The sequence below is a fragment of the Sapajus apella genome, unplaced genomic scaffold (genome assembly GCF_009761245.1).
Source record: "Sapajus apella isolate SASKATOON/1434 unplaced genomic scaffold, GSC_monkey_1.0 scaffold84, whole genome shotgun sequence".
Classification (NCBI taxonomy): Eukaryota; Metazoa; Chordata; class Mammalia; order Primates; family Cebidae; genus Sapajus; species Sapajus apella.
The window spans coordinates 4090149-4117266 of record NW_022437024.1 but is presented as its reverse complement, the minus strand read 5'-3'; the positions used below and the strand labels follow the sequence as shown (position 1 = coordinate 4117266).

Below are 27118 nucleotides of genomic sequence, written 5' to 3'. Positions count from 1 at the left end.
ATAAGACTGTAGTAACCACAGTGTTGCAGGACTTTTCAGTTAAATATGGGGTCCTTTTCCCATGGCCGGGAAAGTTTAGGCTCGCAGACAGTTTGAAGGGTAAGTAAAGCTGGGTTTTATTGGGTGAAAAGGAAAAAAACGGGGAACAGGGTCTCTCTGCAAGGCCAGAGTCGCCTGTTACAGTGCTTCCAAGTTGCCTTTTGAATCCCAGGTTCCACACAGGAAAAGGAGAGACTAGGCTGCTACCCTCTGCAAAGTCACAAACTTCCCCAGCCTCCACTCCCCGAGTGCAGGCCGGCAGGAGTTTTGCGCGGTCTTCCTCCCACCGGAGGAAGCTGTCTCAACAGAAGAAACCATTTTACAAGATGTTTACCATACTGGTTTGCAGAGTTAAGGAACGAGAGAGTAACTTTAGGTGAGGAGAAGAATGGGATTTGGAGACAGAAGGAAAGAAAACAGATTCAGGGTCATTCTTGAATGCTAGTCTTCTTTGAGTTAAAATATAGCTGATAGATGGTAGCAACAACACATGTGTCTCTGATTATACAAGAATTGAATGGTACTTGTGTATGTTTTACATAGATTATACAAGAATTGAATGGTACTTGTGTATGTTTTACATAAGCTTTAAGGGATTTAATATCTTCCTACTGTATATCATAATTCTGTTTTTCCTTACTAAAAGGGTAATACTGGCTAGCAGTTAAGGTTAGTGTTCGCTAAGAGTTGGAAGTTTTGTTTTGAACGGTGAGAGAAAAGACACCCCTCCTTACAAAAAATAGAGGCTTTCATAAGGTGTGTTGGGAGGGGGATTAGTGGTACTGGCAGAGTGAGAACTCTTATTTATTTCAAACAGGTTCTTTCTAAATATTAAAATTTACTAAGATATCAACATTGTCACTGGGCTCATTTCCAGGAACAGAAGGTATTCTAACTACTGCAGTCAACAACTGATTTGACATAAAATGTCAATACCTTTTTTTTTTTTCTTTTTTTTTTTTTTTTGAGATAGAGCCTTGCTCTGTCATCCAGGCTGTAGTGCAGTGTGGCACCATCTCGGCTCACTGCAACCTCTGCCTCCCAAGCTCAAGCGATTCTCCTGCCACAGCCCCCTGAGTAGCTGGGATTACAGGTGCACACCACCACACCCGGCCAATTTTTGCATTTTTAGTAGAGGTGGGGTTTCACCATGTTGTTCAGGCTGGTCTCTAACTCCTGACCTCATGATCCTCCTGCCTCGGCCTCCCAAAGGGCTGGGACCGCAGTCAATAGCATTTTAAAAGGAAGTTCCATTCATGTTTATTTTGCCTTTTAAATGAATGTTAAGTACTTCAGTTAGCATCATTTTATAATTACTATTGTTATTTGGTATGTGATTTAATAATGGATTAGTTAATTGTGAAAACAAGATTTAAATGTTTTCTTCTCCAATCACTGGGAAAATTTGTTGAAATCACCGTATTAAACAGATTTTATTTAACCCCCTTGGAGTACTAATGGTTTTTATTTTGTTGAATGAATGTTTTACCCAAACTTATATGTATATTAGATTGTTTGAAAGCACAATGAAAAATGGACATTGAAAAATTTTTGAGTGATTTCACGTATGTTCCTGAAACAACATATCTATTCTAAATCATTGACTATTTTAAAAGTAATGCCATGTATTCGTTTCCTTATTTTATCTCCTCAGTACACTGTGAGATCAGTGTTTAGGGGGGACACAAGGAGCCATACTCTGTTTGACTAATGTGAAAATTAAGGATCAGTGAGAACTGGAATTTGCAAAAGTCACTGCCAGATAATGTTAGAACTGGACCAGAAGATAGGAGTTGGTATAAAACTAGAACAGCGTGCCTTTTTTTTCATCAAAATGCAGTTCAGTTTATTGCTTCTTTAAATTAGGGATTGTGTTTCTTGATTTTTATTAAAGTAGAATATAATGTTAACTGAGTTTAGTTCAAATTAAAAAAAAATACACAGATGTATATGAATATATGTATGTGTATATACACAGGATTTTAAGGACAGTTCGTGTGTGTGTGTATGTTTGCGTGTGTGTGTGATCGCACATGCCTGCCATGGAAATTGTTAATCCTCTAGTACATCGCATTACAGAGGCAACTACAATAAGATCTAGCTTTTGCCTTACAGACCAGATGGCTATACCTGATAGGCTCACAGACATTCAGAAGTTCATCTGTTCCTCAGATTTCTCTAACTATTGTGATTTAGTAGATATTAAATGTACCAACTTAACCATCGTTAAATGTATGTCGTAAAGTATATTCACATTGTTGTGCAGTCATCATGACCATCCATCTGTAGGAGTTTTTCATCTTCCTGAATGGAATCTCTGTGCCCCAAAACAGTAACTACCCATTCCCCACCCTCCACAGCCCCTGGCAGCCACCATTCTACTTTCTGTGTCTCTGAATTTGACTATTCCAAGTTCTCCATTTAAGTAGAATCATATAGTATTTTTTCTTTTGTGTCTGGCTTATTTCACTTAGTGTAATGGCTTCAGAGTTCATCCAAGTTGTAGCATGTATGAGACATGTCTGTTTCCTTTTAAAGGATAAATAATTCCCTAATGTAGACATACCACATTTTGCCTATTCAGTCATCTGTGAATGGACAACACTTGGGTTGCATCTAACTTTTGGCTCTTGTGAAGAATGCTGATATGAACATGCGTGTACAAATATCTAGTCTCTACTTTCAGTTCTTTTGGGTATGTATCCAGAAGAAGAAATGCTGGGTCATATAGTAATTCTATGCTTGATTTTTTTTGAGGAGCTGCCATACTGTTTTCCACAATGACCACACCATTAAAGAGATGTTTTAAATGAACAAACAAAAAAACCAACAACAAAATTTTTATAGTCGTATAAATTTTAAAATGAACTTTTCTAAAATAGGATGAAGATAGCGGCATTGGATTTCTTGTGTAGCTAATAATTCTATGAAGTGTGGTCTGTGTCCTTATAGGTAAGTGGTAGGCACATTTAAATTAGTATTTTGGTTTCTCTTTGGAGAATTATGGAGTTTGGAGACATTAGGGGAATAACAGGTGAGTCTAAGTTTTTCAAAAAAAAAAACCCAAAAAACATACGTAGAGCAGAATACAGTTGGGAAGATTCCCATACAAATGAAAGAAACAGATACAATTATCTCAGATAATCAACTCTACTTCCTGAAAGTGTCAACTTTGTTCACTGATCTAGTCTGCCTTCCAGAATGCCCGCATAGTTATTTTCTTAAACTTTAGTAATATGATTGTTATCCCTTATAATCTCCTCAAAGATTAGGTCCAAATTCCTTTATATGCTCTCCAAGGCTCCTCACAACCTGGCATCAAGCATTTATTCATCACATCTTCTTTTTATATATTCTATATTGCAGCCACACTGTATATCTCACTATTCCCTGAAATTCATATCCTTTGTATATGTCTGGAATGCTCTCTAACTACCTATACAGCTACCAACTGGCACACTCCTCACTGTCTTTCAAGACCTGATTTTACTATCTCTTCCTATATGAAACCTACCAGCAGCTTCCATAGGTAGACTTTCCTAGTATGTTGTTCAAACCATGATAATAATGTTTACTGAAATGCATTGTAATTATGTTTGTATATCTATCCATCTTGTTAAACTGAATGTTCCCAGAGGAGAGAAACCATGTTTATTATATGTCCCCATGCAAGCCACAATACCTTGTAGGAATAAATGTCCAAAAAACACCGTATGAACATCTTATGTGATTTTGCTCACTCTATAGAATGTTTACCTTTAATAAATAACCATTGCATACATAAGCTCAAATCCCTTTAATAATTTCAGTATTATTAATATACTGAATATATATGTATGAGCAGGCAATTTTTTTCTTCATATTTAATATACTGGATATATGTGTTGGATATAGATAAAAGTATTAACCATGCAACTTTTTTTCTTCAGTAGCTATGCAGATTTCCAGACACCGATGTCATAGGCATTCATACATTACCCCAGAGTCCTCTTATCCTAGGAGAAAGTATCTCATAATCCACACTTAAATGTTAATGACATGATACATTATTGCTCCCAGAAGTGTTTGTAGTTTAAAAGTGGTTCCTGTGGATGAAAGTGCTTAACTCAAAAGAATGAATTAATTTCCAGTGGTAGAATTTTATTCACCTTGTCTCCTGTGTAAATGATATGTTTTAAGGAAACAGGATGATACTCTCTCAACCCTAAAATCACACTGGACAGGCAGGCTCCCAAGAGCACCTCTGAATCGTTAGCATCTCCAGAGTGGTGTTAACAGTGGGAATATATTCTGTTTCCTTAGGCTGCTGCTTTAAGGGCTTTGCCCTTTTGAAATACATTTGTTCTTCTTATGCTGCCTCCTAATAATCTGCATGTCAGAGAAATGTGGTTTATTTCACGGTGCTTAGTCTGACTTACAAACTGTTTAAGAATTTCTTTTTTCACATGTGTAGCCATTTAATATTTAAACCAGTTTCCACCAACCAGTTATAAATATGAGTGAATATTTATTAGCTGACTTGACATCTAAAAGGATGATCTTTCTGCTGAAAGGAAAATATTTTGAGTCAGATGTTTGAACTATTTTTAGTCTAGATTACTCAAGAGGAAACAAATAGCAAGATTCCATTTAATTGCTTGTTATTTTGAAGAAGGAAATGTTATGTGTATTTTTCTTCCCCTAAGGGCCACGTCCAGGGCAGTATCATTTTGGTGTTTTTATAGGTCTGTGAGATATTTCCAGTGTTTCGGAACTAGAAAACAAGTGAGATTGGCATGAATCTATCTGGAAAGTGTAATGTTTCAAAGCTTATCTAAGTAGTTGTTCTTTCAGGTTGAAGATGTGGTATTCTTTGTACTAAAGTCCTATTGGTATAATAGTTTCATTAAAATTTGTAAACTAATATATGCGAGGGACATACCTGAATCTAGGCATGGATTATGTAGATATGAAATGTTAATACGTATCTGTATATGTGTAATTGTGTGAGTGTGTGTGTGTGTGTGTGTGTGTGTGTATGCTTAAGTGTGTTTAAGTTACTATCAAGCATTCTAAAGGGGGATAGGTCACACATGCAGGCATAGCATAGAAACTGAGTTTGGGCTCTTGTGTTGGTTTTCCTGTGTTTGAGACTTTACCAGGTACTAACTGTATGATACTGGGCAAGGCACATCATTCTGTGCCTCAGTTTCCTCATCTGTAAACTAGGGATAAAAGTAAATTATTAAATATTGGTGACACAGTTGATTCAGAGAGATAAAAGAATTACCTTTTAAAAAAGTGACTTTTTTGAAGCCAAATATATTAGTTAATTTATCAGATTGAAGTCATAAAGTTGTTTATCATTAAGAGACTATGGTATAAAGATGGACACAGGTATGTAATAGTTTATTCTTTATAATATACCTTACATAACCAAATTTTGACTAATTTTAAAGTCTTCTTTCTCCTGACCATATGTTTATGGAAATGTTCTGTTCTTTGAAACCTTGCTGGGTTTAGAAAATGTATGTCCTTTGTCTATTTTGTGGTAGACTTCAATTTTGTCTAATCAGTGTTTGAAAGAAATGGCACTTGTATGGACTTCCTTCCAAGAAAAACATTGGGTGTTTCAGGAAGTGGTCTTGGTGAGTCAGAGCATAGTACTTTTTCCTCTGAGTCAGTTTTGAACCTCCTTGATATAAATAGGCATACTTTTACCCAAAGTTTTGCTTTTCAGATGTTAAAATCATCGCTGATGCACGGCTACACTAACTGCAGTGCCTTCATTAGATTTTCTGCTCAGTTGGCATTGAGGCTCTTATCTAGTTGTGACAGTAGAAATTCTGTGGAATAAATTCCTTTTTAAAATTTCTATTTAATTCTGTGCTTCTAAATTAGTTTCTGTTTCATACCAATTTTGCTTCAGAAAGGAGTGGAGTCAGGTGATCATTTGTGTAAATTTTAGAGGAATTTATATTGGTGATAATTACACTTTAGTCATTAGAATTCTATGACTTCTTTTTTTAGCACACACATATAACTCTTTTATAGCACAATTTCAGTTCAGGGATTATTTTGCAAAAGACTGTACTAGTTAGCCACATCTCAAAGCTGTTTAGAAGATACAAAAGAATATAGTAGAGTGGTTCTTCATAGCCATATTAAAAACATTAAACATGATAAATAATTGCCAGTTAAGTAGACATTGTTAATGTTCAGTTGGTTAGGGAAGACTTTTTTTTTTTTTTTTTTTTGAGATGGAGTGTCCTTCTGTCCCGCAGGCTACCGTGCAGAGGTAAGATCTCAGCTCACTGCAGCCTCCACCTCCTGCGTTCAAGTGAGTCTCGTGCCTTGGCCTCCAGAGTAGCTGGACTGCAGGTGTGTGCCACCATGTTCAGCTAATTTTTGTGTTTTTAGGGGAGATGGTGTTTCATCATGTTGGCCAGGCTGGTCTTGAACTCCTGACCTCATGATCTGTCCACCTTAAGTTCTGGGATTACAGGTGTGAGTCACTACACCCAGCCAAAGGGTAGACTCTTGAAAAGGGGTGGGAATTGAGGAACTGAGAAATTGCTAAATCGGAGGGAAAAGTCGTGCAAAGGGCATTTAGTGTAAGAACAGACACTAAAAGGTGAGTCAGTCAAGATATGCCCAGGACAGAGTGGTGGGAATGAGGGGTTTATATATAGGCATATTTGAGAGAATATGGATTACTGGAAAAATTATGTAAGCCATAATTGTGGTGAACGTTAGATGGGTACACTAAAAAGTTGTCTGTGTGAGTATGTAGTTGGTAATATTGTTTAATTGTTGTATATTTCTCTTGAGTTGTAATTGGTTGACTGCAACTTGTTTTTACTTTAGTGAATTTCATTTTATAACTAGTATTTAAAGAAAACATCTGTATTTCTCTTAAGTATATAATTAAGCAGGAAAATAAAGGAACTGGTGGATATAGCTGTCAAATCATCTATGTGTGCTTTTGCATATAATCATAACAATCATTCTTATTTTACAGATGAGTAAACCGAGGCTGAGAGGGGACAATGACTTGTCTAAGGTCACAGAGAGATGTTAGGATTTACATTCAGGGCTGCCCATCTTCGTACTATTTTTTTTTTCCACTATGGCAAAATATCACAATAAAAGCATTGGGACATACTCAGTAAGTTTTTATTATTTCCAATAGCTATGAAAAAGCAGCTCAAAGGCATTTTTCTTCTCAACAGAAGTATTACTTTCTTTTAGGAATAGGTCTTTAGATCCTAGGAATAGTTCTTTAGATCCTAGGAAACTGCCTTGTGTGTAAGCTTGCTCTCTTCCTCTTGGGGAGCAGCTTTCTGTAAGGTTTGCAGGGGAAGTGAAATTGGTGGAGGGATCGTTTGTAGGTTGTGGTGATCCATTCTGTGGATCATCTGTCCTTTGCCCATTTATATTAGTAGATTGATGGTCATTTTCATTTTTTAAAAAATCTGAAGCATCTGGGCCTTGATTCGTTGGAGTCTTTGATTTTCATTCTTGACATATACAGCAATTACAAGAATATGCTACTTTGTTTTATCCTATTTCCTTCATGGTAGGGAAGCAGTCATGTGGCTCTTGGCAAAACTGACCTTCCCCAAGGTTTCAACAGAGGCAGTTGAGATTAAACACCATTCTTGTAAACACTGAATCTCCTATCTCATAAATTTCAAACTGGTGTCCTAGAAAAAATTCTTTGTTAGCATCTCGAATGGAGCAGCTCAGTTCTTAGGAGAGCAGGGAAAGTCATCATGTTTTTCCCAGCTAAGTAGTTTGAATGTGCTGCTATGTGCTGCTACGTGCTATTCCCAGGGCTTCTTAGCAGCTAATTTTTTTTTTTTTAAAAAGGATGAAGATTTATTTTTCCACTCCATTTGAGGAAAATAAGGAAGTTGGCTGGCAATAAGAGAGATCAACATGGAGAGGCTGGAGGAGAGAGATGTCTGTTTACTGTGTGGATGAAGTTAATTTAAAGAGGCAGGGCTGGGGAGTATAGTTGACACAGCTTGTTCTTTTTCTTGAGTAGTTCTTGTTAGAAGCTAGAGATGCTGAATATTTTGTTTTAACTCACATGGTTAAAATATTTTCTAGTAAGATTTTAAAATTACATTTAGAACATTGTTTTCTTCTGTCTTTTCTTATATGAATATTTGAGATAAATATCTTCATTTGGCCATGTAATAAAATATTCACAGGCATAATTTTTTAGAAAATATTTTAGGAAATTTTAGAGCTTTCCTATTTTACCTTTATTCAACAGTTTCAGAAAGCCTTTTAAAATACATATTTCTTTCATAATCATTCATATGTCCCCATGATTTGTAAAACACGTTGCCTCAAAATTGGATATAAAAGTCAATTCTGTTTTTATTGATAGCTTTTATACCATTGGAAATATGTTCCCATAGAGAAATTTCTATAATAGGCACCAGCTTCATAGAACAAAGTCAAGGTGATGCCATGTCTTTTGGAATTTGGTGATTCTTTTGTCACTCTAGGGTCCATTGTCTTTATTCTGGTACTACCTTGGCCTTTATACTGATACTATTTCTAATAATCCTGATCATCTACTGCTTGGACTTCCTAAACTTTCAGATTCCAGATCCCTTTTTTTCTTACTTATCAGTAAAGCTAGATGATCAGTTCTTTTTTGTACAGATGTATGGACTATCATCTATAATTTTTGGCAAAAGAAAAAATTCCTTGTAGTTCTTTTTAGAGGTCATGTGATCATGTGATTTTTGGGTAAAAAACTCTAGCCATTATTTTCCTGTATGTGGCAAAGTGGTTGAATTTTATCCTATATCTACTATTTATCACCCCTTTGACAATGTACACATTATTAAACTCTGTACCTAGTTTACTCATCTGTAAAGTGGGAATGATAACCATTCCTTCTTCATGGGGACAGTTGTGACAATTATAAGAAAATGACACATGAAAAGCAGTTAGAATTGTGCCTGCCATTGCCCCTTCCTCTTCCTGCTGTCACTGCTATTGCAGTTAGTAGTAGTTTAGTTCTCCATCGTACCCTGATTTTGTATAATCCTTTGGCCTACAATGAGGAACAGCAGTTATGCTATGTAAGTGATACCCAGTTTATTTAATCAAGAGCTGGAATTAATTTGGGGGGTTATTTAGAAAAGTAAAATTTTTTCTTCCTATATGGAACACAGGTAAATCAGATTGTGCTTTTCCCTCAAGCTTTCCCTTCTTCAGTCTACAGGCCATTTTTCCTGTTGCTTAGAGATGGGAACTGTTGGAATAGAAAGAAAAAAATGGAAAGAAAGAAATGCAAATGTTGCCCTTATGATAATTCCCCTCTTCAAATTTCCTCTTCCTTCTAATCTAAAAGAGCCTACTTACCCAAACAAATCCATCTTAAATTCCCAAACAAAAATCTACATAATGTGATCCAGGAACATGAAGGTTCTTTGGTCATTCTCCCTTCCCTGCTAATCCAAACACCTTTTTTCACTTACTAATTCATTGTAAAGGGGTATGTTTCTTCTTGGTTTTAATTCCAGATGCTCATGTTTAGGAATGTAATTCCTGGCAAATATTTTTGGGGGTTTATAAATCGACACTGGTCTAAAAGTGGACGTGTTAAAAAAGTCCCATTTCTGCCCAAGTGGAATAGTAGTTCAGGTGTTTTTCTTTGACTTTCTGATTCATCTAGTCCTTGTTCTTTAAGTTGGAAAGTCTCTAAAGTTAGTGTTTTATGTATTTTACTGTTTTATTTTTGTGTTTCTTCATCCCTACTGTATTTTATTTTGTTTTTCTCATGTTCAAACTGCTACCTGAAATAGAATAAATAATAGCATTCTCATTCAGAGTTATTTTTACATATTTTCTGTCAACAGAGTACTGTTTCACCTGTCTTGAAACATTAAAAACACTTTCAATAAATGCATAAATTCTTTGTTTTAATGATATACTAATTATCTTGGATTTTAAATAGGAAAATCTTGAGATAACATTTTCAGAATGAATCTCTCAGTCCCATACTTCTGAGAAGTTCATAGCTAGGTTTGACTCAGTCTGTGTTTGTAGTTTTACAAATGATGTCTGTTTTATTTTTACTTTTAAGTAAATTAGCAGAGGTTGTCATATTTATTCATTTTCTTACTTCGTGCTCTTCTCCCACTAGACTGTAAGCTCTGAAGATAGGAACCCTGTCTGTTTTGCTAACTGTGCACTCAATATGTGGAGCTACCCTGTCTAGTGTGGTAGCCTAGTCTACATGCAGTTATTAACATTTAAATTTAAACTAATTTAAATGTAATAAAACTTAAAAATTCAGTTTCTCAGTGGCACTAGCCACATTTAAAGTGCTCAACACTTGTGTTCAGCTACTGTACTGAGTAGTGCTAACATAGTGCATTTCTATTATTCTAGGACGTTGTAATGGACTGTGCGAGAGCACTGATGGGCACATTCTGGTTATGTAGTAAATATTTGTTAAAAGAATAAGTGAATGAAGTAGTACTCAGATTGTCAGGTGCCAATTAATGTTGAATGAATCTTGTTTGAATAATCATGTTTAAAGGTTCTGCTAGTTTTTAATTAATCCATGTTGACATTTCCCCAGCCAACTTCAAAATACTGGACTTACCATTCCTAAAAGGAAAGTATATAATACTGGTTAAAAGCACAACTTGTTGCTGATGTCATGGCCAAATTACCTTTACTTATAACTTTGGTAAGTCTCAGATTCTCATTAAAATGGGAATAAGATGTTATTATTACCTCTTAATGTGGTAACAATTAAGTAAGATAATGCATGTAAAGTGCTTGCACAGTGGCTGACATAGTAAAATAATAAGTGAGCATTATTGTTTTTGCAATAGTGAAATAGTGAGAAATGTCTAAATTTACCTCAGTTCATGGATGACTTCATGGTTATGAAGAACTTTACTGCTGGTTTTGAGAACTTCTATTGTTATAATTTAACATTTTTCAAAGGTAATGCTATTTACAGTCCAAGCTTATATTTGCTGACTTTTAAATATGAAATGTAATAGGCTCAATTATTTTTTCACATTGGAATTACCTTTTTTGTTCTTCCTGTAATTTTTATGACTATGTAAGTATGTAAACTCTCAAGAAGAGAGTTTCATATTACTTTTATAGGCAACTTGAATTTTAAAACTAATGCACAATATCTCTGCTTTTATTTTGAAGTAGTTCACAAATAATTTGTTTCCAGCTGTAGCTATTTAAATAGGCTTCTCTTTGGGAAAAAAATATTAGTAAAAATGGATAAAGTAGTTGTCATTTACCTAAGGATGAATTCCAGGTTTTATTTAGGCACCTAACTCTGCTATTATTTAATTTCTAGAAAAGCAATTAAAGCAAGAGCGTTTTATGAACAGTAAAGTCTGATTTAACTGGGGATATTGCCTCATTTTCGTGCTTTAGAGTATTGTTTCTTCTCTGGGATTTGAAAACAGAATTTGTTGTTACAATAACAATAGGTAGTTAAACATATACTACCAAAATACCAGCTGACTTTATCAAATGTAAATTTCCTTCATTTCTTGTGTTACTTTCACTCTGGTTATTATGGCATCTTTATTTTTAGTATAAACTGGTACTCATATTTCTTAGTCCACCTGAGCCTCTCAAGTTCATATTAGAGGTGACTTGAATTTTTCATCTGAGTTTTTCATCGACAAATATTTCTTAACGTTTAGACAATCAAAATTTGCTACAGAAAAATGGCAGACTAAGCATATAAATTTCTTTTTTTTTTTAATTTTACTTTGAATTCTTGGATACATGTACACAATGTGCAGGTTTGTTACATAGGTAAATGTGTACCATGATGGTTTGCTGCCCTTATCAACTTGTAACCTAGGTATTTAGCCCTGCGTGCATTAGCTATTTGTCCTGATGCTCTCCCTTCCCTTGCCCCACCTCCAGCTGACAGGCCCTGATATATGTTGTTCTCCTCCCTGTGTCCATGTGTTCTCATTGTTCAGCTCTCATTTACAAATGAGAACATGCAGTATTTGATTTTCTATTCCTGTGTTAGTTTACGGAGGATGATGGCTTCCAGCTTTATCCATATCTGGGCAAAGGACATGATTTCATTGCTTTTAATGGCTGCATAGTATTCCATGGTGGCATATTCATTTATTTCACTTCCTTCAAATAAAATAACAGTAAAGGGATTTTTAAAAGGTAGAAAGCCAGTGAGACAAAGGGACTTTGTAAAGCCTGTGGATAATTATGACTAAGCTAGAAGTCCTTAGATGCTGAAACCTAAGCTGCTATTGAGAGACATTGAGAAGCAACCTGATTTTCACTTCAGAACCTCCAACCAACTCAACAGTGAGAGTGAGGCTGAAAATAATAGGATTTGTTAGTCGTGTGTTTAAAGTGAACGTGGATCCCAGATGCCTTCTCACACTCCAGTAAAACTGGTAGTTTATTATGTGGAGAATGTGAACTAGAGAACTTGGCTAGGGATACCAAGGCAAAGACAGAGGGTGAAAGATGAAATGAAATGCTTACTAAACAGTGAGATACCTTGGCTGAATTCTTCCATTTATTACCAAAGTTTTGGCAGTCAGCTTTACATTCTCTAAACATGAAATTGGAAGATAATTCCTTGGAGAACCTGATCAATCTATGCAAAAGACCTATAGACACTGATGGCTGGGGCCTCCCAACAGGACTGCTGTGCAGTGAAGCCCACTTGTTCATAAGCCCCACTCATTTACACTGACTTTGCTGTCAGCTTTTCAGAGTTTCATCTTCAATATGAGTAATAACCAGTAATCACTAGAGATTTAAAGCAATTCAGAAGCCAAAACAAACCTAGAGAAAACAAGGAAATCGCCAGAAAGAGACAATGAAGGGAGAAGAAAACTTAAAAATATTACCATGGATATTCTCAGAAAGATCAGAGAATATACTGTATCGGAAAATAAGTGTAGATATTATAAGAAAAGGAACTTTTAGGGTCTAAAAATGTACTCCTGAAAAATGAGAACTGGTAGAATAAATAAGAAACTCAAGATGTTTTTTGAAGATAAAGAGGAGGAAGCTACCCAGAAAGTAGAACAAAAATATTAGGAAATGAAAAAGAAAAGAGAAAATACAAAAATAGAGACAGACCAGGATCTGAGCAATTGAATTTTTTAGGGAAAAAAAAAAAAAAAAATATATATATATATATATATATATAGAGAGAGAGAGAGAGAGAGAGAGAGAAAGAGAGAGGGAGAGAGAGAGAGAGAGAGAAAGAGAGAGTAAGGAAACTATCAAAGAAATAGCAAAAGAAAATTTCCTGAACTTTAAGGACAATGATTTTCAAGTGTGAAAAGGACTATTATGTTTCCAATAAGCTTAGTTTTTCAAAAAGCATCCATACCGATGTATAGCACCATAACATTTCAGAACATCAGGGGAAAAAATGAAGATCCTAGACTCCAGACAGAAGAAAACAGACAGGCTCTATACAAAAAATTGGGAGTCAGAGTGGGCCCTGACATTCAGCAGAAGCCATTGAAGACAGAAAGAACTGCAATGGCTTCAAAATTCTATGGCCAAAGAAAATAAATAAATAAAAACCCTTTCAATCTATAATTGGAAACCAAGACAAACTGTCCATCATGTATACAGGTAGAATAAACAGTTTTTATCATATAAAATTTCAAAAATGTTATTTTCTAATACTGTTTCTCAGGAGGTCCCTGAAGTATGTGCCCTACCAAAATAAAAAAGTAAAAGCATGGAAAGAGGAAGGTCTGGGATCCAGGACTAGACAGGAGGAAGATGAAGGGAATACACAGGGTGGTGAGGAATGTGGATCCCATGATAAAAACTGTGTGGAGCTTTAGAGAGTAATCGGTTCCGAGTGGAACAGTCATACATCTGGGAAAGAAGCCTGTAGAAAGACAGCAATGTTAGAGTAATGATAGAATGGGTAGTGCTTCAATGTATTCAAAGGAGGGTTCCGCTTCTGGTGGTCTAAAGTAATAAAATTAACGAAGGGTATATAGGAAAACTAAGAGTTAGGGGGAAGATAATTATTAACAAAAAGAAGACAAATGTACAAAAATGGAAGGATAGTCTTAGTATACTATGAATAGCATTTAAATAGATTAAGTAAACACTGAATTTTAGTAAAAAATGTGGCATATCTGTAATTTGTCCTTTGTGATATGATTCTTACTTCATCTCCAACCTCATGCCTCATAGCTTCCTACCAAAGTACTGACAGTTTTCTAAGTGTCCAAAGCCATCTCCTGCTCTTTTCTTTTGCCTTCTGGCTTACTCAGCTCCTGCATCACAGTCTGTGAAGAAAGGCAGTTATGAACTGAATGTCTCCCCTTTCCAGCCTGAGGCGCAGGCCTTGCATACTGTCCTTCTGCTTGCCACATTGTACTACAAATGATCCTGGTGATGTCTCTCTGCCCCATTTTAATATATATTCATAAAAATCATTATCTTTCTTTCTTTTTTTGTTATTTGTATTTTTGGGGGGGTAGAAACAGAATCTTACTATGTTGACCAGGCTGGTTTCAAATTCCTGGCCTCAAGTGACCCTCCCACCTTGACTTCCCAAAGTGTTGTGCTTACAGGCATAGTAAATGACTGTGCCCAGCCTCTCTTGCCTGTTTTGGTCTAGTCATTCTTTGAGGGAGATTTTATCCTCTAGATCCACCCCTAATCCAGTTGTCCTTGAACTTTATACTTTGCTGTCTTCTATTGCCCATAATGTGGTCTTTTTTTTAAGATGCTTCCTGCCCGCTAAAATTTCTTTATAAGCAGGAAAGCTTTCAAGAAAAGCTTTATTTGTCCTAGGTTTTCTGTGCGTTAGATGAGGTACTAGAGATTTGTTTTCTTAGTAGAATTACCTACTGACAATCTGGCTTAATTTTTTTATATTCAGCCAAGTGTAGACAGTTACTGGAACTGACTTTTTTGTTTGGTTTTGATTCTTCTTTGTTGCATTACTTTCTAGCAGCCTATTGTGACTGCCTCTATTCTTGAAGATAAATGAAAAATAGCATTTTGAAAAGTGTGCATTTTTATCTTTGTGAACAAAATGTTAAGAGGCATAGAATAATAGGAAGAAGGAAGAGTTAAGAATTGAGGGTTTTACGTTATCTGCTCAGTCATGAACTTTTCATAGACTTATAAGGTTATACATGTTGCTCTTGATACAGTCTGACACTTAGAAAAAGTATACAAAGTATTCTGTTAGAAAGCAAATACCTTTCCCCATATAATCATTCTGCTGGCCGTTGGATCTGTAAAACCACACATTGCTAAAATAGAACTGACAATTTGAAACAATGAATAATCCTTGATAAGATACAATGCCTCTGTGTTCTCTTATCAACATAATCAATGTTAGAATATTATAGCAGGCAGAAAGAGAGGAAGTTGAGATAAGAAAGAGTGAATATCAATAAAATATATGAGAAGTAGTTTGGGGGTAGTGTAAGTATGTGCATTATAATACACTAGAAAGATTTATTTAACCTTTAAAAAATAGAATTCTTAGGATTTTTTAAAAAGTCGCATGTGGTTTAACAATTAAGTTTTTACTTGTAGTAATATTAGGAAGATGTATTTTTGATTTAGAAAAATGGGATGAATTCAGTACAGCAGTTGCCTAAAGGTACTATTTTGCACTTCGTAGGTTGTAAGCATTTATAAAGATATATTGTATATTTTATAAAACATTGATCTTCCTAAGGAGCTGTACGGAAATGCAGTGAATCACCTGCAGTATTTTGTTTACTGCTTAATGTCCTTTGCTCTAGGTGATGCAGAGGAAGGTAATGATGTGGTGACAGGGTGGTTAAATATTAAAATATTTTATCTCATGTGTGGGTTAGAGCTCTTCTTGCTGTACCTGTAATGTTTTATGATTTACTATTTTTAGAGGCCATTTAAGACACTAGAATGAAATTTAAATTCAGGAGTTTCAGCCTCATTAAAGGTGATATTACCAACGTTTCTCCTCTCCTGGTCCACTTTCTTCCCCTGCCCCCAGCCTCTGCTAACTACCGTACTACTTTCTACTTCTTTAAATCCAACTTTTTAAGATTCTGTATAAAAGTGAAATCTCTGTGCCTGGCTTATTTTACTTAACAATGGGCACAAAGTTACAGTGAGGAGGAATAAGTTCTAGTGACCAATTGCACAGCACAGTGACTATAGGTAATACTAATGTTTTGTATATTTCAAATTAGCTAACAGAGAGGGTTTTAAATGTTATTACTGGAAAGAAATGATAAATATTTGAGGTGCTGGATATGCTAATTAGCCTGATTTAATTATATCCTAGTTACACATGTATCAAAACACCACATTGTATGCTATAAATATATACAATTATTATTTGTCAATTAAAAATACAACTTTTTAAAAAGATGTTTTTAGAGCATGTTTTTCTGTCTTCCCACCTAGCTGGTTTATGTCAGGCTCTGCTAGGTCTTTATGCGTTTGCTTTTGTAAAATACGTTGAATTGTACTAATTTAGCATTATGGTACTATTATGGAAAAAGGATATTTAGCACTAAAGATATATCATATTTAATCCTAGTTTTCTCAGTAAATACTCTTCCCTTCCAAAAACTAGCATTTTTAATACCTTATATTAAAAAAATTGTTGATTAGAATAAAGAATATAATTGAACATCAGAGTGAAAAAACTGAAAACTTTTGGCAAGCACACAGTGATCGAACTATCACACAATGGTGTAACTTACTGGAAAGAAAATAGGACATAAGTTAGTCAGATCAGAGGTTGAGTTCTGCTTCTAATTTTAGCTTCTTGTTACTGAAACGAGAAAAGTTCCCTTGTCCCCCTCACAGGCCATGCGATGGGGGTTTGCCTCATTTCTTCAGTGCCCTGAGGCTCAGATCTGTAGGGGAGCATGCAGATAGGCAGGCTGTGAGGTTCCAACCCCACAGCAGTGTCTGGGGGTGAATGTTTACAGATGAAGCCCCGGTAGGCATGTGTTACAGGGTGCTCTTTTAGTTTTGCCATCTATAGGTGCCTTATGTTAACCAGCTCAATTAGACCCTCTTCCTTACTGTAAGGACAGAGGGCTCTCTGTATCCCAGGGTTCTTGCCTTGGTGTACCAGAAGAATCGGATCACACGTGGGCTTGGAGAATGAGTGCAAGATTTTATTGAGTGGAGGTAGCTCTCAGCAGTTGGAGGAAGCCAGAAGGGAGATGGTTTTCCCCTCGAGTCAGGCTGCTTGGCAGGCTAGGCTCTCCTTCAACTGCGCCAACCAAATTCCAAACTCCTTGTCATTCTGCAGGTCAGTGGCCTGCAGCATGATGGTGCCTGTTCGTGTGTTCCTCCCCTGATTTGCCCCTCAGTGTCTAGCAGCTTATGTGTCTGCCTGCTAGGTTCTCAGGGTTTTTATAGGCACAGGATGGGGTTGTGGCAGGCCAGGATAGTCTTGGGAAATGCAACATTTGGCCAAGAAAACAAAAATGCTTGTCCTCACCTAGGTCCATGGGGTGGAGCTCTAGCCAGGAACCACACCTTCCTCTACCCAGCACTTCCATTCTCCACTTCCCTGTTATTTAAAGGGACCACCCCCTTCCCTTTGGTATCATTACCACTTAGGCAAATGACTTAACTGCCTTGAAGTTGTCATCTCACCCACAAAATAGAGCCAATAACTATCTGATAATACTGTTTTAAGGATAAAGTGAGGTGATATTTGTAAAATGTCATATGAAGTGGAAGTTCATTGAATATTTTCTTTTCCTGTCTCCTTTGTATTCTCTTCTGCCTATGATTTTACTGTAGACACAGTTAAGACGTTACTTTTCAGTCATTCATGGCATTATATGATTTTATAAAGTTTCAAAATACCACACAGATGGCAGTCTCTTTGTTTCAATTTCATCTATAAAATGAGAATGGAAAATAGTACTTTCTTCAAAAGCTAATGTGAAGATTAAATAAGACAATAGAATGCATTTAACATGATACCTGATGCAGGGTTAAAACTCAATAAATAGAAGTTACTCTTTTAAAAATTAGCATAGTATCCCAAGTCAGTACAATATCAACAGTGTTTTGAATTGAGATATTAGTAATTTCCTACGTATAGTATAACATCCAATAGCACATGTGTGCTGATGATGTCATTGTAGCAACTCAGGGAATAGACAAGAATTTGAGGGAAATACAATAGTAGTATTAGGATATGCCTATGGCTCTTCTTTGTGTTAGGCCTTCCTGTGAAATCCATCATAATAGCAAACATAATTAGTACTAAATTAGTTCTTTCCAAAGTTGCATATCAAATTTTGTTGTAAGTAGTTTTCTTCAGCCACTTGTTCAGCAAACAACATTCTGATTTGATCATAGACTTTTTCTAAAATTATGTTCTAATTTATAAACAGCTTAAGAATTTTCTCATAATTACAAAGAAAGAGGGTCTAAGTTAATGATTTTAAGTTATTTATGTGTTGATTTAAAGGCATAAAGCTACTCCATTTACATTGATACTGGCCTTGAGAAAATACTATTCTTCCACATGGCCTAGAAATTATTGTGATACCTTCACAGGCGTTAACCACATTATTGTTACAAGAGCTTAATGTCCTTATTAGTTTTTTGAGTTTATTCACACATAAAAACTATTTGTTACTTGATGTTTGAACAAATAACATGGAAAAATACATGGTGTTATCTTTATTGATGGTACTCGTAAGATATATTAATATGTGGTTGCTCTAGAAGACACTGTAGGAGACAACATTTGTGATGATTTAAGAGGTTTAAAGAAGGTTATTATTTTTTTAAAATGTTTTAAGCAAAATCATTGGTAGACAATGTCACAAAGTATTGGTAGAAATTAAGTTTCACTGGTTTTAGTTAAAATCCTAAGTAATGATAATGCCCCCTCCCACTTGGTTATAACTTAGACTGAGAGACATAAATTAAATTGAAAACTAGACATAGATGTTTCTAGATATTCTGTCATATCCAAACACACATTTTAGTAGATAAAAAAAATCAGTGATATTTTCTGACAACACAAGTCATTTGAAGGACAGTTAAATATGCAGAGAGTTAATAATTATGTGGCAGCAAGATTGGTTAGGTAGTTTTTTGACATTGACCCATGACTACATACTCATCTACCAATTTGAAAATTGATATTAGATGCAAGTAAGAGTAAAGAAAAGGAATCTAAAATGTACTTATATATGAGAATCTTAAAACTTTCTAATACAAATTTAATTTGCTGGGTTAGCCTTATAGCCTTGTTTATTTCTTCTTACAGTCATTTTTTTTTCATGCATTCCATTTACTCTTTTTGAAAGTTATAGTGTTTTACATTTTTGATGTGTTTAACTTAGATCTTAAATTTATCATTTGTATCCTTCTAATTGTCAAAGAGTTTTATCTTCTGTAGAAAATAAAGATAAAGTTAGAGTAACTATGACTTACTAAAAATGTTTTCATAATGACATGGATGCTGTTACTTAAAATCAAATACAGCTGACACTTGAGCAAATGCAGGAATTAGGGGTGCTGACCCCTACTCAGTCGAAAATCCGTGTATAAATTCGACTCCTCCAAAACATATACTAATAGCCTATTGTTTACCTAAGCTTTACAGATACTATAAACAGTTGATTAACATATTTTGTATATGTATTATATATTCTAAAATAAAGTAAGCTAGAGGAAAGAAAATGTTAAAAAAAATCTTAAGGAAGAGAAGATATGTCCACTATTCATTAAATAGAAATGGGTCCTCATGAAGGTCTTCATCCTTGTTGTCTTCATGTTGAGTAGGCTGAGGGAGAGGAAGTAGAGGGGTCGATCTTGCTGTCTCAGGGTGGCAGAGGTGGAAGAAAATCTGCTTATAAGTACACTCTGCAGTTCAGAGTCCTGTAGATGGTAGTATTATGATGGCTTTAGTGTACACTTTCAGTAGAATTATGTAGTTAGTGTGATTACCTGCATTTGTGAGTCTTTAAACTTAAAAGTGATAAAGAAAACTTTATCTCCTTAGTTTTTAGGTTGCTTTAACAGTTTATATAAATAAAAACAGTTTTTCACTGAGAGTTTATTGTTATTTTAAATTGTGTACATGGTGTATATGGGTATAAACTGTGGGTATGTCTTAAAAGCCTAGTGGAAAAAAGACAAGCATTTGTAATTGTTTCCTCTGCATGGTATAAACTGCAATTGCTCCATTTGGGTATTTGAAAGCTTCCATATTTACCACATGAGCCACTGTGATAAGTGAAACTGTGATTCCCAAATGACATAAACTTTCCATATTTAAAATTCAATTTAGCAAATTGACATTTTCTATTCCCTGTTCTAATGTTCTCTTATTCTTTCTAACAGATCACTATTTTAAAACAAAACAGAGACCATGCATTTATTTAATTGTCATGAAGAATTAAACATGAAAAGATGAGTTGCTGTGGCTATCACTTTTCATTAAAACCAGCTGCTGTGGTTTTAAAATGCAAACGAGATCAAAATCAGCTCAAACCCTGGGGGTTTAATTTATATACTGAATGAACCAGCCTGCTTTGAAAGAACATTTCTTTTTTTTTTTTTTTTCAATTTTGGAAGAAGCTTGCACATCTATCTCATTTCATCTTTACACTAGCACTGTGAGCTCAGAAGATGAAGAATTATCTCTGTTTTACTGATGAGAATGTTGAGACAGAGGCTTGACTTTCCTAGTCTAATTAGTGCCAGGAATGGTGTTAAAATTCCAGACTTTGTGAATGTCTATATCCCGACCGTATTATCTCTAGTTCCATAATGTTATTCCAGGCCTCTGTTCTGGCCCAAATTATAGAATGTAGCAATGATGTGCTGTAGTTGGATCCTTTAGGGTTATGAGAGCAAATTGTGAAGAATTTAGGAATTTTGTAAGCTGCTGTTAAACCACCGACTGCTTGAAATTGGCCATGGTGGGAATATTTATACCATGGAAATCAATAAGCACTACAAATCAGGCCCTCTGCCTTGTCCCACCCTGAGAACTGGTTACCAGCACACCACTGATTCTATCTATAAACTGAAAAAGGAAAACAACAAAAATGGAGTACAGCAATATAATATGCGTGTAATTTTATAAGCACAGTCCATGTATAGAGCAGAGGCCAATCTTTCTTTGCTTCTTAATTTATAAATTTGCTTTTAAATAGTGGATAAATATAGATAATACTATCAGGAAAGCTTGATTCCAGTGTTTTGAGGGCCACTCTTACCCATTTTTAAAGAACTAGGTCAAGTCTCAGCCCTTCGAGAAAGTAATGACCATCTTCATGGCTTTTTCCCTCTCTGACCTTCTAGCAGATTTAAAATAGAGTTACATTCATTAGAACTTAATTCCTTACTATTTGTTTTACATGAATTAACTTTGTTTCCCTAAGAATACAATAAACTCTTTGAAGAGTGGGACATGGATTTCCTTCTTTCTTTCTCTGAATAAATATTTAAAGAACACCTGTTCTGTGCCTGGTACCCTTCTTCTTCTTTGAAAAGCAGAAGTCATCAAACAAAAATTCATGTCTTTTGGGGGCTAAGAGTTTAGTGAAGTGTCAGGTATTAATTTAAGTAAATGAAAAGTTATGAATGTGGTAAGTGCTTTGAAAAACTGCCTATAGTGTGGAGAGTGTCTGATAGTGGAATTTTAACTATTCAGGAAGGTCAGTAAAATCTTCCTCTGAGGATATTGTGATTGAACCAAGATCTGAAGAATGAGAAAGAATTAAAGTGACCAGATCTTAAATATTACTTCTTTATGTAGGCTTTCTGTGCCCTGCCAGTCTGAATTAAGTTCCCTTATTACATGCTTCCATGTTACAATCAATGTTCCCCTTGTAATAATATTAATAACTGCAACTTAAAATTTTACATTTATTCATTATCTGTTTTCCCCCACTAGACAGTTGGCCCTATAATTGGGACCATGTCTGTTTGGTTCACTTTGGTGGTACCAATATCCATCACAGGATCTGAAACTTAATAAATCAATATTTAGTCATGTTTCCACCCCCTTGGCCCATAAAGCTGGGGTATGTTTTGCCTAACTCACAGTTATTGAGACAACATTGTAATGAAATATACTTGAAAAGAAAAAAGTCAGAAACATAACACAGGATCCAGGATAACTTAGTGACACAAATCCGGAAAGGACCAAATACCCAGGAGTGAATAGAAATACACTGGGTGTAGCAGTGTTGTCTAGAAGGAAGAAAAGGCCATTCCATTTGGTAATAAGGAAGTTTTTCTCATTATTTATCTTGTTTGAAGGAAGTTTGTTCAATCTGTAAAATAGACTTAAAAATGGACTCTGAGGTTAACTAGCTGATGCTGATTTTTAAAATTATTTTCTTAAAAAAGTAAAAGATATGTGTAAATGAAAACTTTCTTGATAAAAGATGTATCCATGTGCATTTGTGACAAAGCACATATTTCAGTTAATAATTTGAGCTAATTCTTTTGTCAGATGTGCTTTGAGGGAAAGAAATAAAAGAAGGAAGGGAGGAAAGAAAACCACTTGTAGGCAAAAAGACTGGCAGGTAACTGTAATGTGATTTTCTGTAAATGATAGGGCTCTGGGTAATACTTTTTGCTTTTATACTTTTCTATTATTTCTCAAGTTTTTAATTAAATGAGTTTATATTTTATAATATAACAGTAAACATAACATCTCATAAAATTGATAGTTGATTATGAGTTTTGGCAGAATGTAGAATTATGCCTATATGCTTTGAGGACTCAGAACTATATTTTAGATTTTTCTTTTGTTCACCTAAATTTGCTTACAATATTAGCATATTAATTTTAAATGACAATGGATCTTTGTTTAAGTGTTCCTCTATACATCTGGAGCCTGAGGTCTTTGAGGGTGGAAATCTTTATCTTTGTATTTCTACTATAATTCCTGGCAGTAGCACATATTTGTTGAATGAAAAACTTTTGAAACTGAGATGTCTTGACCTTTTTATTGACTTTAATCTCTGTGTCTTTCTTTTTTTAGAACACAGGCGTGAAGGACACAATGAATGGTCATATTTCTAATCATCCCAGTAGTTTTGGAATGTACCCATCTCAGATGAAGTAAGTTGAAAGGTTTATATTTAATGTGTTTTGGGGGATTTGATTTGGTGATTTTAATTGTTTTGTATTTTTAATGAAAAGATTACTTATATTTTTTTGTATAGTTCAGTAATTCATCCCTCATTAATATGTAATATCTTTGTGACAACACATGTTATCATTAAAAGTTTACTGTGTTAAGAATAAGATGGTAAAGAGCCTCATGATAATGCTAGTGCTCTCACATTTGGACAGTGTTTCATTCTAGTACTTTATGCATTGTTGCTTTTCATAGTTGAATATATAGTCTACTTCAGAGCTTTGAATTTCCATGGTGCATTGTATTATTGTTATTTGTAAAATATTGGTATTTGAGAAGGGCTAAATGTCATTTCAAGTAAGCCAATCAAGTTATTTACCCTTGTATAAAACTAGAAAAGATCAGGCCAGCAAACAAAATAATTCCAGTGGGTCAAGGTATAACTTGAAATCACAATACTGACTTAATTGACTGTTGTCTTGTATATTATGATTAATGTTGTTATTTGATACTGGCCATTGTGGTATATATTTTACTCATCATTTTTTTTATAACAGGTAAGGGGTTTACTATTTCTAGAGAATAGAATAAAATGTAATTCTTAAATCATGATGCTAAAAGCCCTCAATCTGCCACAGCTTCTCCAGTCTTTAATCTATTCTGGGAATGTTACGTTAACTGCATCTTTCCACAGATACTGTGCTATTTCTTGAGTCAGTTCCACATACCTTTTCCTCACTTGATTCTCTGCCTGTTTTTAGAACTTCTTTCTATTTGGATTCTGCTTGAGTCAATGTGGTAGTAAAGTTTTCTTAGATATATTGATAAAGAGTTAGTCCTTTGATTTTCCATGTTATATCTATAGTTTCACCCAGATATTGCATTCTATTGTAATTATTTTATGTAATTATCTTATTGACAGCACCCTGTTTCCCCCTCCCTTACTCCTTATTCTTCTAGGTTTTGGATCTTAAAAAAAAGTTTACTAAATAAATGAATAAAATTCAAATAAAGTACTATTTATTTTATATAACATGTTAGTAACAAGAGGCTAGATATAAGGTAAAGCAGGTCAAATTTAATGATAAAGTATTATTTAGGCCAACTGGATTGTCTGTTCCATTATATCCTAAGCTCGAATCCTTAAGAACTTGTTATAATTGGATTACCTTTCAGAATTTAATTCAATATGATAAACTTCAACTCTTTAAGATAGTTTCAACCATAGTGAATCTTCTTGGCTACAGTTCTGACATGGCATTTGAGGGGAGGCTGTGATGTGAACCAACCTTGGTCCTCATTGTGAAAGTGTGGTTTATATTTTTATTCCATTACCACTCACCAGAGCAGGATCTGACTCATTTTGACAAACTCAGTTAGTATCTCAATATATTCTTTTAAACACATGGTGATTATAGTGCATTGGAATTTTTATCTTCTAGTTGAGTTTCTATTACTTATGTTGGACTTTAACCCAACAGAATGACTTTTTCTTTTTTTCTTTTTTTTTTTTTTAACTGCAGTGGCTACGGGTCATCACCCACCTTTTCCCAAATGGACAGAGAACACGGTTCAAAAACAAGTGCAAAGGCCCTTTATGGTAGGTTTGTTTATTTGATAGGGTGTAATTCTGTTTCTAACCACTTTTCACAAATTACATTTTCAAAGTCATGGTTTGAACCCACACATTGTTAATATTGTTTGGAATGCAGTGGTGATAGCTAAATAAGGATTATTTTGAAGAGTTTTTATAAAAAGTGCCAAAGCTATGAACTCTGCTTGCTGTTACGCATTTTAGAACTACAGATGAAATGTATTGCAGGGCTTTCAAAAGTCCTATGCATGGCACCAATGCCCTGGGTGGCTTTTCCCCTTTACTACTTGTAATAATGTTTGTTGATCTTTGTGACTGATCTAGTTGGTGGTAGGCTGACAGGTGACAAAACTTTTTCCTCACAGCTCTTGAATTTTGGGGGATAGTATTAAAGTTATGTCAAATAGCTGTTAGATAATTTCTTTATGCACTGCAAAATACTCAAGCTTTTTCCCTGATCTTACTCCCAGTGACCTCTCTGGATTGTCTCACATATCCATACTGTCTTTTTACATTTCAAATATAAAATAGAAGTCATAACAAGAAGCTGAGGACTCCTGAAATTTACCACATATGTTTAGGATGGCATTTATTTGTATAGGGTCTGGATGGCCACTTGTATAACAATAAAGAATGAAAATAATATTGTGGTTAATGCCAAAGACTCTGGAACCAGACTTCCTGGGTTCAAATTCAGTTATTTATTACCTGAGTGATCTTGGGCAAATGAATTTACCTGTGTGTGCCTAATTTTGCTTATCTGTATAATGGGAGTGTCTCATGGGGTTGAAATGAACGTACAATAAGTTAGTATGTGCAAAGTATTAAGAACTGTACATGCCAAATAGAAAACACTGTATGTATTTGCCATTATTATTGCTGATGTTATCATTGTTATTATGTTCTATAGGAACCAACAGCATTTTCTAAATTGTGGGATTCTTTTCTTTTTGCATTATCTAGATCTACAACTTCTTGGCTGTTGTAAGAATAAACAATTCTAAGGTTTTGTGATTGTTTTTCTACCTGTATTCTTAGTAATTTGGCATTATCACTGAAATCAGACATTCATAAAATGGATTTAATACCACCCATGCCTACACATTTTAGAGCCTTATTAATCTGATTATTGTTGATTTCAGTTTCTTAAGTATTGTGACATTTTTACCATGGTCTAATAGTTATGAATTATAGATCTAGAGAATGTGTTCAATAAATATTTTGTCATTAATATGTGCTCAGAACAGGACCAAAAATATATGATTCCTGACTTTAAGGGACTTATAGTCTGTAGAATAACTTGAAGATAACAGAAAAAAGACATTTCTGATAAGAATAAAATGAGTAATTCCTTCAGTTTTTCATTTTTAGACAGATTATTAAGTGCATCAGTATGCTATGCCATGATCTTCATAGTCTTTATTTCTGTGTTTTCATTCATTTCAAAGATGACTAAGAGATGGCCGTTGCCTATGTGCCATTTTGATGCAATCGACTAGTAAATACGTTTTTGTTTATTTGTTTGTTTTTGTTGTTTGTTTGTTTTGAGACAGAGTCTTGTTCTGTCACCCAGGCTGGAGTGCACTGGTGTAATCTCGGCTCACTCAAACCTCCGCCTTCTGGGTTCAAGCGATTCTCTTGCCTCAGCCTCCGAAGTAACTGGGATTTTAGGTGCTTGCCGCCACACCCAGCTAATTTTTACATTTTTAGTAGAGACAGGATTTCACCATGTTGGCCAGGATAGTCTCGATCTCTTGACCTCGTGATCCACCTGCCTCAGCCTCCCAAAGTGCTGGGATTACAGACGTGAGCCACCATACTGGGCCAATACATTGTTGTAATAAAGGGCTAAATGTTCTTAGATGGTAGTGTGTATGAGGTACAGTGGTGGGAGTTGGTCAGAAAGGATTTAATAGAGGAATTAAGCCTTGAGCTGAGCTGTGAAAGTTATATTGTGTTCTTCAGTCATTTCAGGGGCTGGAGGATGCTGCAGACAGTATGAAAGTCCCACTTTTTAAGCGAGACTATCACCTCTGTGAAGGTGGCCCATGTTGGCCTTGTTCACTTCAGGATTCCCTGTGCTTATTGGCATAGTGGCTAATATATAATTTATGCTCAGTAAATGCTTATAGAATAAGTATAATGAATTAATGAGATGCAAGCAATTTGGTGTTAACTGGAGAGTGGATGGTGGTGCATTGGGAAATAAGATTTAAAAAATGCGTCAGGCACAGTGGCTCACGCCTGTAATCCCAGCACTTTGGGAGGCCAAGGCGCGTGGATCACGAGATCAGGAGTTTGAGACCAGCCTGACCAACATGGTAAAACCTTGTCTCTACTAAAAATACAAAAAAAAAAAA

General features: G+C 35.1%; 1 protein-coding gene across 8 annotated transcripts in view; it reads left to right on the top strand.

The window, feature by feature from the left end:
* EPS8 (epidermal growth factor receptor pathway substrate 8) overlaps positions 1–27118 on the top strand; it is a 168525-nt gene that overhangs the window by 78448 nt on the left and 62959 nt on the right. For 4 of the 8 annotated variants that reach the window (XM_032253731.1, XM_032253739.1, XM_032253738.1 and 1 more), the window contains exons 2-3: positions 23066–23145; positions 24688–24764. In XM_032253731.1, the coding sequence (XP_032109622.1) occupies positions 23087–23145; positions 24688–24764 (136 nt within the window). In that variant the 5' untranslated portion in view covers positions 23066–23086. Of the gene's footprint in view, positions 1–2834; positions 2992–7095; positions 7187–23065; positions 23146–24687; positions 24765–27118 lie in introns of those variants that run through there. The other 4 variants (XM_032253732.1, XM_032253733.1, XM_032253736.1 and 1 more) reach the window with 3 other exon arrangements.